The sequence below is a fragment of the Sapajus apella genome, unplaced genomic scaffold (assembly GCF_009761245.1).
Source record: "Sapajus apella isolate SASKATOON/1434 unplaced genomic scaffold, GSC_monkey_1.0 scaffold7, whole genome shotgun sequence".
In the NCBI taxonomy this organism is placed as follows: domain Eukaryota; kingdom Metazoa; phylum Chordata; class Mammalia; order Primates; family Cebidae; genus Sapajus; species Sapajus apella.
In genome coordinates, this window is record NW_022436947.1 from 7,655,312 (window position 1) to 7,669,916 (window position 14,605).

The 14,605-nt window shown below is 38.3% G+C and overlaps 1 protein-coding gene across 2 annotated transcripts in view; it reads right to left on the bottom strand.

Annotated features, from left to right (window-relative positions):
- The window catches only part of EXOC4 (exocyst complex component 4), an 805,456-nt gene that overhangs the window by 54,254 nt on the left and 736,597 nt on the right, over window positions 1-14,605 (bottom strand). For both annotated transcript variants that reach the window (XM_032275643.1, XM_032275644.1), the window contains exons 15-17: window positions 12,320-12,461; window positions 4,618-4,796; window positions 1,876-2,035 (exon numbers count right to left, since the gene is read on the bottom strand). In XM_032275643.1, the coding sequence (XP_032131534.1) occupies window positions 1,876-2,035; window positions 4,618-4,796; window positions 12,320-12,461 (481 nt within the window). The remainder of the gene's footprint in view (window positions 1-1,875; window positions 2,036-4,617; window positions 4,797-12,319; window positions 12,462-14,605) is intronic.

Here is a 14,605-nt window from a genome sequence, read left to right on the forward strand (position 1 = left end):
CTTAACTTCCCCTTGTCAATGTTATTATGACTAGACTAATTCAATAATGAGATCATTCCCCATAAGAGCGACCAAATAAATGCAGCATTCAGTCACACCTGGTTTCTCTAATCTGACCAAGGAATGCTTTCCACCAAATTTAGCCTAAAACAGGGAATTTAATGAAAACACACACACATACACACACACACTCTCTCTCTCTTATTTTCCCACAAATAGAAAGGAAAAGACACGGAAGGAGGAGGACAGAAAAGCAGAGAAACAGGGTAGTAATGGAATAAATGGAGTAACAGATTGAGGAAGAAAGGTTAAAACTGAACATATATGGTTCATACCTAAAACAAATATCATAGTGTATTTGTTTTTATAATTGTTAAAGTAATATAATATTTCATCATCTACATAAATGCCTCAAGAATTGTTTCCAATTTTCCTGAACTTCTCAAGGAATCAAAAAAAAATCAAGTGAAAAGACACAGAAATACTAAGTCTCAGGCAGGAACACTGGAGATTATTAAAAACAAATGACTTCCTAGCCATAAAGGCTTTTGGAAAATAAGGGAGTTTACAGAATAATCAACTTAGTTATAAACAGCAAAAGAGCACAATGATAAATATGTTAATATTTATCATCTATCATCTTCTATTTGCTTAGGCTTTTATTAAAGCATCAAAGGTCTGATATTCTAGTTAAGGGATTAAGGCAAATGAAGAGAAAAAAATTAACTCTCAAATTTTGAAAAAGTATGTTATACAAAAACATTAAAAATTGAGATCAAGGCTGGGTGCAGTGACTTGTGCCTGTAATCCCCATGCTTTGGGAGGCTGGGGCAGGAGGACTGCTTGGGGCCAGGAGTTCAAGACCTGCCTAGACAACATAGTGAGATCCTGTCTCTATAAAAAAAATTTAAAAATTAGCCAGGTGTGGTGGTGTGGGCCTTTAGTCCCAGCTCCTTGGGAGGATTCCTTGAGCCTAGGAATTCAAGGCTATAGTGAGTTATGTTCATACCACTGCAATCCAGCCTAGGCAAAAGGGCAAGACATTGTCACTTAAAAAAAAAAATTAGATCAGCAAACTTACAGAAGAGAAAGGATAGTGATGAGTTCTCACTTCCCTTCCAGTGAGAACAAGAAGAAGAGATGGATTTCAATTGGAACAAGATGGAAAAAATGAGAAGTAGGTTCATGTAAAAATATAGTCGATACATGTGATTTACAATAAGGAAAAAAAGTGAACATTCAAATGTTCAAAAAGTTACAAGTGATTAAAAAATAAATATGGCTCATTTATACTATGGAATATTTGTTCAGGCATCATTAAAAGTAATGTTTTCAAGGCATATTAATGAATGTGGAAAAATCATGTTTTCAAACATTACTGATGTGGGAAAACAACATTAAATTAATATAAAATTGCATTAACATAGTTCTAATTTTGGAAAAAGGGAAATCATATGCTCGAGTATGTGTGAAAAGTCATATAAACAACACAGCACATGCAAAAAAGCCAGGAGAAAATATACCAAATATCTTAGCCTCTAGATCAAAGATTTATATTCTTCTTTGTATTTTATCTTATATATTTTATGCAATGAGCATGCACACTTTTATACTCAGAAAAAAAAATTATTCAATATTGTAGTAAGAAGAACTTGGGTGAGACATCAGGAAAAACTACCCGCCAAAGAAACAAAATTCAACAGAGTTCTGTGGAATTACCGTCTCTATAGGACCTAAGAACATCTATCCATGCTTCTTTCTTTCTTTTTTTAAACTAAGCTTTTTTTGCACTAAGAGTCCATTTTTAAAAATGGCTTCACAGGCAATGAGGTCTTGGCTTTGGCACAAGAAACTAAGCCCAATTTTCCCTCCTACCTGGCAAAGTCCAGGTCGGCCTCCCGCGACATGGTGATGTTGGTCAAATTCTGCTGAAGAACAAAAATGTTCCTACACATTTTCTTGATGCCAGACTCACTGATGCGCCTGAAGTACTGGGCACCATTAATGAGGATGCAGGAGATCAGGTGTCCCAGGCCTGAGGGGTCAGCGCAGTGCGGTGCAGAGAAAATGGAAGACAGATTAGAGGCATTCCTGCAGAAACCTGCACACAACATTGCTGTCTTCTAATCCTCTACACATTTAAGTGACCAAAGAAAATATACCTCTGATGGTTGCATCTGCTGATCTGACAATTTTAAGGTATTTCTACATTGCCCTAGTGGTTACAAATGGGTGGACTTTATGTTGGCAGCAAAGCCTGGTATAGCCACATCTCCAGCATTGCCATGTACACCTACTGCCACCATGCCATGGCCTTAGAGAAGATGCCAGGTTATTACAAACTATTGAAGTACCCAGGAAACCCTGCATTTCTTTATAGACAATTGGACAGCAGAGAAGAACACAGGCATATACAATGACCTATCTATCCTACAAGACAGAGGGGGACATTCTGGGCTCAAAAATTGATTGGGAACCTACATAAATACAATCAATATGAAACTGGATATTGTCAATAATGTTAATGTATTTCAACATTGCCAAGTAAAAAATAAATCAATAAGAAATTAGATTATTGGCAATAATGCTAATACACCTTAATACTGGCAATGGGTGTATTTCTGAAGTAGGAATTGGACAAAATGTAATTAGAAACAAAGGGTGAAGGAAAAGCAGATCATACATTAACTGTTGACTTCCTGTGAGACACCCGTGGACATTTTTGGGCCCCATAAGTGGTTTGTTCTTATGCCTGGAGGGTTGTCTTATGGTCTTCGAAGTTTAGCAAAGGGCAGCTCAGGACATCAGCAAACTAACAAGTCCTCCTTAGGATACCCCATGTAATTAAGTTGAGAAACACTGGTTCAGAACAACATGAGACACATATGGGTTACTATTTTTAAAAGATGGATTTTAATTCTAAATGGAATTCAGTAAACGTTTCTTCCTTCTTTCTTATTCTTGGATGCTAGCAGGACATTTTCCTTGGAACTCTAAAGCTGGTCTGACGAGTCGCAAACCGTTTGCTATTGGCTGTTTTCCTGTTTTGAAGGCTAGTCCCTTCCCTGAGACTCTGAGGTGTAGATCAGAGTGCAGGGCTCATCTTTAGGTTTGTTGCTCCTTACGTCTCAAAATGAGTTTCCCTTTGATCAAGGTGAAAGTAGAAGAGGGAGGAGATGCATTCAGCCCTTGCTTCAGCTACACTCAGCCAACACTGCTTCAAGACCACAAACTTGCATGTACTACTATTTGAAAGTGAAGAGAAGCTTTTCCTCAAAGAAAAACACAACTGCAGATTCTACATTTACAGCTAGACAACTTATTTATATGAAAAATCTCTGTAGGCCAAGTTCTGGCGTCCTTCTCTCAAGCCAATAACTTTAGGTACAATTTTTTTTGTGCCACAATATAATGTGGTCTGCAAGTCTGGGCAACGAAGGGGTACGCTGTTTGTAGGGAATAAGAACTAATAATACATTATAATAAATATATTAAATAAATGCATTTTGTAATAGGAATAAAACAAATGTTGATATGCAGGGCTGGGAGGAGCCATAGTCAAGAGCAAAGAGGAAGCTTGGTACAATAACAGAAAAGTGAATTCTCAGATAGGCACTGCAGCTTAAAGCTGGAAAATACTACATGTGTCACCAAACTCATAGTGCCATGGTGTTAACGGACAGCTAACCCTTTAATCACTTATACTTTTTGGCTAAAGTCTTTGAGAGATATACCCCAATAGAACATATCTCTTTATAACTTCATATACATTTACGGATTGGATTTTGGGAGGGTCCAAATTTGCTGGAATATAACCTTCACAAAGCAAACATTGGTCATGTATTGTCAGTTTGCCACAGTCCTCTGGACAATGTACCTTCTTGTTTTTAAATAATACTAGTTTAATTCTGTGAGAGAACATAGACACTTTTGCCATCTAAGTTTTTGCAGAAACAAACCAAAACATGGGCAAAGGAAGCATACTGTGAAATCCTAACAGGGGTCCTCTGGGTGAAATTCACCATGGAAAATTATTTGGGTGCCATCACATTTTTTCAAAACTGCGAAGGGTAATGTTTGAGACGGCGCTTCCTGTCTCTCACACCCTTCCTTGCCTGCCCCTTGGAGGCATTTACGGACACACCCTTCCTAAAAATCGCTGCTAATATCAGAGGCTTCTGTTCCTTGCAGATGATTATACATTCTGTGAGAAAACTTCCTGTTCCAGTGATAATTTTAGCCGATGACCGATCTTTCAGGATTCTCTCCTCATTGTGTGTGTGTGTGTTTTCTTTTTATTTTATAAGCTCCTCTTAGAGTTAATTTGTGGCCCACTCCATACATTCTCTCAAATCTCATGAGTGGCATGTCAGAGAGGCAGCCATCTGCCTTATCTTGGATTAAATCTCCTTATCAACCAGAAGCAGATGGCAGCCATATTGTTGTCTACCTAGTCATACACAAAGAAGCTAGGTATTGCAGATTTAGTTCAAACAAGCAAGCAAGAAAACAAACAACTCTTTTCTACAAGTCTTGAACTTCAGTAATACAGAAAATCAGGAAAACGCTTCATCCTTTCTTCCTCCCAAACTCCCAGAGACAGAAGCAGGGTCTGACCTTCGAAGATATACTGGAACTTGTGCTGCTGGAGGCTGGCGCTCATGGCCTCTTCAATGGCACTGATATCTTTGTTGAGCTTGACCACCAGGGGGTCATAATCCATACTTTCCACATTAGCCACAATGGCATAGTTCCCTTCCTTTGCAAGAGGGATGAGATAGTGGAAACAGTGAACCCTGAAAAAGAGAAAGATGGGGAGAGCAGTTAATAACAAATCTTTCCAGGAGGGGCGATGATCTTGGGACAGAGCACCAAAATAACGAATAAATTATGAATAAATGTAAGATTTGCGATGATAGCGAACACTTGCTGTGTATTCTATCTGTGTCAGACCCTGTGCTATACACTTAATATGAAGCAGTAGTGGCCTTGTGTGTTTTAATGTAAACACCCTCCCTGCTTTTAACCAGAAAGCCATCTTAGTTAGTCTATAGAACAACTGGGTGATCTGGGGCAAGCTGACTGCTATGATCATTGCTTGTTTAATCCCTACAGTGTTGGTAAGGAGTTCTAAAATTCTTTGCAATGCCAGGGCTGCAGGCATAATGTGAAAAGCATTGTAACTTTCAATATATATTGTTGCAATGAAGATGAGAGGCAGGGTTTACAGATCTTAAAAGTGTAAGAAGACTACTCTGGCTTCAATCACCAGCTGTATGACTGTAGGCAAGTGACTTTATCTTTTTATCCCTGTTTCCTTACCCATGAAATGGGGGTGAAAACACCACCTACCTCATAGGGTGCTGTGAGTAACTACTACATATCAAGTGTTAAGTATAGCACAGTGTCTGGCACAAATGGAGTGCATAGTAAGCACTGGCTGTCATCACTAGTCTTCCATTTATTAATGATAATTTATTAGTTAACTGAATCAGGTACGGAACCTCTATGAATTTGTTAGAAATTGTGCTAGGCCCTGGAAATAGAAGACAGTTTGTATCCTTAAAGGCCCATAGCCTAGCTGGGAGTGGTTTAGGGGTTACATGCCTGTAATCCCAGCTACTCAGGAGGCTGAGGCAGGAGAATTCCTTGAACCTGGGAGGCGGAGGTTGCGATAAGCCGAGATCCTGCCAGGGCACTCCAGCCTAGGCAACAAGAGCGAAACTCTATCTCTAAATAAATAAATAACAAAAAGACCTATAGCCTAGTGGGGCAGATTAAGAAAAAAATGATTAAAAGAGAACAGCATCTCACTCCAAGCACGTCTACATGGTGTGCCATGGCAATGTGCCGTGGGGTGTCAGGAAAGGGTCCTGACAGAAGGTGATGAATTCTGGAAAAGACAACTGTAGGGGCAGAAAATAGATCAGTGGTTGCCAAAGGCTTGGGAGTTGAGTAGGGATTGACTGCAAAGGGACACGAGGGCATTTTGGAGGTGATGGTTGGGTTCTATAATTTGATTCTGGTGATGGTTCTGTGAACGCATCTGACAGCTTTAGGAAGGAGGGCATTTCTGCGTGAAAATGGCCTGTGTTGGTCGGTTGCACACAATTCTCAGGTTCTTTTTGGCAGGTATTAGCAGCTGCTGAAGAAGTCTGAGGTGGAAATGGATTGGGTGCACTGCCACAGCCTTTTAAAGTCGTAATCATAGTGTTTCAGTCCAAACTCTGCCCTACAGGTATCCCTTGGCAGGCAGAGTTCAAACAGGCTGTTCTGTAAGCCCACAGCAGTCCTAACTAACTCTGTTGTTTTAGGTGCTCTGTCGGAAGAGTTCACTGCATGGAAGGTTCACTGGAGGTAGACATGATGATATAATCCAGGGTCCACGTCCTGTTACCTTTACAGTTGGCATCAAGTAACAAGAAATATTCTTAAATGCATGACTGCAAAAGCCTTGGGCATTACTATCTCTAATGATGCAACCACAGGCTTTCCCTGACATTTTTCTTTACTTACAGTCAGGTTTATTGAGAAATAATTTACAAACAGTAAAACTCCCCTGTTATAGTGTACAGTTCTATGAGTTTTAACAAACATGTACAATTATATAACCATCACCAGAATCAAATCATAGAGCCCAACCATCACCTCCAAAATTCCCTCATGTCCCTTTGCAGTCAATCCCTACTCAACTCCCCAGCCTTTGGCAACCACTGATCTGTTTTCTGCCCCTATAGTTGTCTTTTCCAGAATGCCATATAAATGGAATCATACAGTATGTAGCCTTTTGAGTTTGGCTTTTTCACTTAGCACAAAGCATCTGCGATTCATCTTTGTTGTTCATTACTTTTTATTGCTGGAAAGCCTTCCACTGAATGGATGTCCACGGATTATCTATTTACTCACTGATACTGAGATTGTTTCCAGTTTTTTAGGTGGTTGTGGATAAAGCTACTTCATGTACACATTTTGTGGGCATATAACTTTGCATTTATTTCTCTTGGATAAATACCTAGAAGTGAGATTGCTGGATCATATGGTAAGTGTATGTTTAATTTTGTAAGAAATTACCAAACTGCTTTCTAAAGGAGCTGTGCTGTTTTGCTTTCTTTCTGACGGTATACAAAAGTTCCAGTTGTTCCATATCCTCACCAGCACATGGTGTTGTCAGTTTTAAATAAAAATTTTTGGTCATCCTAATAACGTAGAGCAGTATCTTCCTGTGATTTTGATTTGCATTTTTCTAATGACTAATGATGTTGAGCATATTCTCTTGTGCTTATTTTCTGCCCATATATCTTTAATGAAATATCTGTTCAAATCATTTGCCCAGTTTTAAAAATTGGGGTTTTGTTTTCTTAAGTTTTGAGTGGTCTTTATATATTCTAGATACAAGTCCTTTATCAGATATGCATTTTACAAATATTTTCTCCTGGTTTTTGGCTTGTATTTTAATCTTGACAATGTCTATCAAAAAATGGTTTTAATTTTGATGAAGTTCAAGTTACAGCTTTTTTCTTTTTGGATGGTACTTTTGGTGTCATATTTCAGAAACCGTTGCCTAAATAAGATCATGCAAATTTTCCCCCATGTTTTCTTCTAGAAGTTTTAGAGTTTTAGATATTACATTTAGGTCACCGATCCATTTTAAGCTCAGTTTTATACAGGAATGTGCTATAGTCTTATAACCAGTTCATCCAAGAGAATCCAAATATCTTGACGACTGTTCCTTTTTACTGACGCTCATCTTAACAGTTGCTAATTAACTAATGACTAATTTCACCCATAAAAACTCATTCTGGCATTCATGGACTAATTGGCAAAAATGTATAATTTTTATAGAATACCAATAATGACACTGGTGGCATCCTTCTCTAAAATGCAATCTTTCTAATGCAAGTTGACCGGCTCTGGAATGGGCTTCATGACGAGGGCAACTGATTGCTACTGTGGTTGAAATTTACATGAAGTAGCACTTTGTTGAAAATAAAATAAAGCATTTAAGCTCAAGTATTTTAAAAGTAAATTACAGACATTATGACTCCAGGCAACGAGAAGACCATGTAAAATAGCATGAGATTATACATGCAGGGTGTTCTGAGGACTGGTGAGTGGTTCTTTTCTGCTACACACAGATCCCACATTAGAGGCATGTCATGAGTTTGGGGAGATAGGCATAGGCCAGGTCATCCCAGGCTCTGAAGACCATGCAGGGAATCAGGCCTTTATCCTAGAAGCCACAGGGAGCCTTAGGAGGATTTTAAGAGGTGAATAATATAATTAGACCTTAGCTTTGGCAAGATCACTCTGGCACAGTATATGGGTAGACTAACAGCAGAGAATGGAAGCAACTGGAAGCAGAGAGACTAGTTAGGAAATTCTTATGAATTGGAGGTGAGAGCTTATGAGATCTTGAAGCTATTACGAGAGAAGATATAGAACTTTTCTTTAAGGTATTATCTTATTCCCAAGTGATTAGAAATTTAAAAAAAAAAAGGAAATTAAAATAGTCATCAGCGAATGCCAAATTCAAATAAAGTATTTGTTTAAAATTTAAATTCTGGCATGTTGTTGCTGACCTTAGCATAACTTTGACATTAAGGTATTCTGCAAACACTGCTGATTACACAGTGGGATGGTTGATTTTCAGAGAGTGCATACTTCGGATCCCAACAGTGACAGGCAGTTGCTGCTGAACCCACTTAGAGCCCTCCTGATGGTGAGAAAAATCAGCTGATAAAGGTGACATTCTTGGCATCTTGGACTCAAATGGCAACTTAATTTTCTCCTTCTTTAAAGTTCAAATAGAAAAAACAAACATCAACAGTTTTTAATGGGCTCACCATGTCTTTCATCTCTTGGGGGTATTATTTGCCTTATGTTTCAAACCGTGGAGAGGGGCTGCTTGGTGGTTAAAATGTGACCCACAACAACACAGGTAAAATGGCAAACGCTCCTTAGATGGATCCTTCAACACAGACTGCGCGGGATTTGAAAACAGTTTTTGGTTTGAACTTTAACAATGTCAAAGAAAAATACAGGCTATGGATATAAAGATATTTTGGGGAACAAGACCAATTTTTGGTATCTGAAGTTGTTCGGGACTTTTTGCTAGCATGTCCCATTACTTTTACCCATGAATTTTGTTTCTTCTATCTGTGCTCTTTATTACAGTGCTCTCTTGGCTAAAAGTGCCAGACAGGAGCTAACCAGCCACGTTTTCACCACACCAGCTCCTGGACAACCCGGCCCCGGTTCTAATGGTTTTTTTTTTTTTTACAGCAGGATGGGAACAAAACAAGCATTTGCTGATGAGAATGATGCTGGCTACACAGTCTCTGTACCTCTTAAGATAATGCAGTGGACTTACAAGTTGGCTACTGCGTGAAAGCAGAAACTGCAAACCAATTTGTTTTCTTCAAAGACAACAGGTTTTGTTTGGGAAAGTAGCACTTATTTTATCTGGGTTTGGTTTCAAACCAGGTAATTCTTAATCACATTTTTAATGAGCACCTAATATACAGCAGGATATATTAGGTTTTGGGGCCAGCCATAGCAATGAACAAGGCACACCTGGAAGGGCCGCTTGATGGTCTCTTCTGCAGTCATGCCCCCAGAGCACTCAGCAAACACCTGTATTCTAGAGTTATTATACTACATTGGCATGAAACCTGTCTCATTCATTTTGTATTGTCACTGTGCAAACTGAAAAAAAAATTGTTGACATGACCAGGACAGAGTAAGTGTGTCTACATTGACTGTCTGAGCCTTACGTGGTATATTCTGCTAGTTTTATGTACCGTACTTTAAAAGGAACAGACAAGATGGAGCATACTCACAAGAAAGCAGCCTGAGTGTTGGAAGCATGTTATAGAGCAAGTGAGGAAATTTAATAAAAAAAAACCCCATGTTTTGTGTTCTGAGTTAAATTCAAGAAAAGGTAATTTCTACATCCAGGGCTCTAAAATTCAGTCTTTTTTTTTGTTATTTATTCTTAAAAATGACATTTTTCTGCTTTTAGACTAATATTGAAGAAGATACAGCAACTGGTGTTATAGCACTGTATAGTTTCTTGTAAATTAATGACTAAGGCATGTTCAGCATTAAGATGAGCATTGCCAAGGTGTATCAAAAGGGCAGAATAGGGGTTAAGGATTTAAAAGATCTTACTCAAATATGTTGCAAACATTCCACTTGGAATTAACTACATATGTAGAACACATATAAGCAAACGATCAATAGCATAAGTTCCAGGAGTTGTGATAGTAATTAATTTGGCATTCCCTTGTTTTCCTTTGTAACTCAGGCAACAGTGGTATTAAAATATTACTTGGCGTTTTTCATTTCCTTCCATCTATTGGATATATTTATTCATAGAAAACACCTGATTTATTTCACTGTCCACTTGTAAATAGACACCAAATCTGAAAGTTATTATAAAACAAATCAGAAAATATACAGAAAGAGCTTTATTTCTGGACAGCTTAATGTGAGAAATAACATCAGGAATAATGCTGAGTAACGTAGATTCTAAAGCTGCAATGTTACTTCTGTGTTCCATTCACAAGGTTCTCACAAGCAGTAAGGAGTAACTCACTGGGCAATGGTACGCACACACAAGGAGTCACCCTGGGAAGAAACCCAAGTTCTAACGGGAGTCCAACCATATTCCCAGGGGTCACCTATCAAACAAAGTCCTATTTACATTTTTAAAACCTAAATCTCATATAGATGCTGAATGAAAAGAAAATATTTTATCAATGTTAATCATGTTCCAAAGCAATTCAGAACAGAATTATTACCACATCATTCACTTTCTGACCTTGAAGTTTTGACATCGCTACCTAGTTGTTCAATAAGCATCTCAAACTGAACATCTCTAAATGGCATTCTTGATTTCCACCTTTCTCCTTAATTTTTCTCCTCCCTCAGTCTTTCTCCCCTTAGTTAATGGCCCTAGCATCCACACAGTAGCTCTGGCCCAAACTAGTTGCTTTCCTTGAGTCTTTTCTCTCACTGTACCAGCTCCTGCGTCCAATACAGTCTATTGACAAACTTCATTAGCTTCAGCATATGTCGCAAATCCTATACTTCTCATACATCCACCTCTGTCATCTTGATGCTCAGAGTTGGTTTCAATTGGTCACCCTGCTTCCATTCATTTTTTTTCCTGCAATTCCTTTTCCATACAAGAGCCAGAGTGACCTTTAAAAAATGTTAATTGATTGATATCACTCCCTTTCTTAAAACCCTTCTATGGCTTCTATGACATCTGAACAATTCACTTGGTCTGTAAGACCCTGCTCCAGCCTGTCTCCTTTGCCTTATTCTTTCAGTCCTCCCCACCCACCTTGTTCATCACCCTGCGAGCATATCAGCCTCCTCTCTGCTCTTACAACTTCCAAGCTTGAGTTTGTCTCAGGACCTTTGTGAGTGTGCCTACCTCTGTCTGAAACTCCCTTCCTCTAGGTCTTTGTACAGATGGATCATTCTTGTTACTTTGCCACATTTCTTCTGACCATTTCATCTTAAAAAAAAAAATCCCATTCCTAGTCAACCCCAGCCATCCTTGGCAACTGCCCAGTATGCTAGTACTGGCCACATGTAGCTACGAAGCACTTAAAATGTGACCAGTCCAAATTGCGATGTGCTGTAAGTATAAAATGTGCAGATTTCAAAAGCGTAGTGCAAAAAAAAAAAAAAATGCTGAACACCTCAATCGCTTCTGTTGATTGCCTACTGAAATGCTGTTTTAGATATACTGGGTTAACTAAAATATATTAGTATAATTTTTTTACACGTTTCCCTCTACTTATTCAAATGTGACTCCCTTCTTGATTAGCAGAGCACCTTAGTAAAAATATCAATCACAATAGTCACCAGAATAGCAAAGCTACCACATTTTGAGCACTTACTGTGTTGCTGGCATTGTGCTAATTATTATTTAATTTAAATTATTTAATTTAATTTAATTTTACAAAATCTCTGCAAGTTAGAAATTACCATTTCCATTTTTAAAATAAGGAAACTGGTGTGTAAAGTTAATTAACTGACCTAAGACCACCTCGCCAGTTGATAGTGACATTCCAATCCAGGTGACCTGATTTCATAGACCATGCCAGCTCTGAATCATCACACTCACAATACACCATACACTCAAGTCGTCACGGAATACGGCTAAAAATCACTTTCAGTGTTAGAAGGGCTAATTTCAATAGTATGAGCCAGAAATTATGGTGATACTCCCCAGAAATAAGCAATTGATTCATGAACCACAGTGCCTTCAAATTGCAAGGTCCTGTGCTTGACTGAAACATACCTCACTTCTAGATGTAAGACCAGCAAGCAGCGGTCAGCCATATCCTGGAACGATTTTGCAAGTTCACTCAAAGTCTGCATGATCTGCTCTGACACTGGGGGGAGATCCATGTTCGTGTGGGTGTCTTGAGCAGGAGAAAGCGCTGAAAGATTAAACACCAATCATGTCATTAGATGCCCACAGATTTTTTGAAATGACATATTATTTGGCTGTTCATCCTGTTATTTTTACTACTTTGACTAATACTAAGTCCAAGACATGATAGACTATTTCTATATTTGATTACACACAGAACCTCCGTGGCTTCTCTTGAATCAATTCATAGAATAACATTTAAGTTGGTACAAAAGTAATTGTGGTTTTTGCCATTGAAAATTTCCTACAGAAACGGAACCTCAGAGCTGGAAGAGGCCTTCACTGACACGTGGCCCAACCATCTGGTCTGCACCTCCATCTTCTGTGCACCTTCAAGTGGCTGTCCACATTCTGGTTGCACACTTACACAAATGCCGGTGAAAGAAAATTCAGTACCTTTTGAGGCAGCCTATTCCACCTCCGAAAGATCTGATCATCTTACATCAAGCCAATATCTGCCTTCACTAACTTGTAATCATTGACTCTGATTTTACCTAACTGCAATCTTTCCCACATGTGTCAGTACTACAAGTATTGAAGACACCTCTTTTGGCTTCCTTGAAGTCCTCTCTTTTCTAGGTGGAATGTCCACGGTTCTTTACCCATTCTAATGATTGAATTAAATCATTTTATAATTCTCAAAATCTACCTACCAAAACATTCAAATTTTTCTATATTTCCCTTGAAATGCAGACCTCAGGACAAAACAGAATACCACAAAAGGGCCTGAACAGTCTACAGAGAATGATCGATTCCCTTTTTCTAGATGTCATAATGCTTTACAACTCCCTAAATTCTGGGAGGTGGATGTGGTCGTGTGCAATATTCCACTTCATCTCACATATAGCTTATGGCCAACTAAAAACCCTAAAAAGGTCTTTTGGAAAATTTGATAAAGCTGCCATCTATATATTTCCAAAACAATTTGTTAAAATATTTAGCACCGCTTAGACATTTTCTTAAAAAAATGCTGAACAACAAAAATGTGAACTATATTCATTTATCTCTAAACTCCCATTGTATCCCCGTTTCCTCATAATTTCTTAGAGATTACCAATCAACAATAATTTGGTAATCTCACTCAAAAGTTTTCTTAGCTCTCTAGAGCCTCAAAGTTTAAGCTCTAAGTCCTTGCTTCAGCACTTAATTTATGTGACCAAGAGATAATTATTTAAATTTTCTCTGCCTTATTATTTCCTTTTGTAAAGTGAAGATAATAGTACCTACATCATGGGGTTAAATGAATTAATGCAGGCAAAACGCTTAGAGTAACAACATATAAAACTTAATATAAACAAGAAACATGAGCAATTATTATTATTCTTTAGCAAATGATTTGTCCAGGTTAGGTCTTAAGCTCAATTACAATAACATACACTTACAAAATAACTCCATCCATCTTGATTCAATTTCTGATTTTTTTTGCTTTTCTGTATGAAAATCCTTCTCTTTTTCAGAGAATCCTTCGGAAGAAAGAGGCTGTCTGGACTTAGGGAACATGGGAATTGGTGACGCATCACTTAACTCATAAGGTCATTCACCTCATAGGGTAGAGAGCTAATGTCTTGCTGTAGAATGTAGTGTCTACACTTACAGGCTTTCAGCACAGTATCCATTCCTAAGCTTTGCTAAGTGCGGAAAAGGGCTTGGATAGACAATCCAGACTTATAACATGTAAGGCTAAGTCCTCCTGTGTGAAACCAGACTTTAATAAATTAAAATAGCATGACAAACATTAAAAAAAAAATGTTGTTCAAGGGAACTGATGGGTGAGGAGGAAGGGAATGCAGCAATGTAGATTTTAAATTATTGCCAACTTTGATATCAGCCTAGATGTTTACTAACTTGATCTGCTGGAGCCTAGATGAATGATACTGCATCTTCTCTCTAAAGTTAGCATTAATCATGCTGCTTGATTGCAAGGCAAGATCACTGCTTTTGCAATGCTTTCATGGAACAGGCTAGATGAAAGCAACCATACAACTATAATATTTCAAAGCGTTTTAGGGCTTTTTAGCCCTTCAATTCCTCTATTGGGTGACAGTGACTATAGCATAGAGAGTTATCTACGTATCAATGAGAAGCAGCAGAAGTTGGACTCTGAAGTCTCACTCCTGGTCTGAGGTCCAAAGCTGTACTAATTGACCAAAT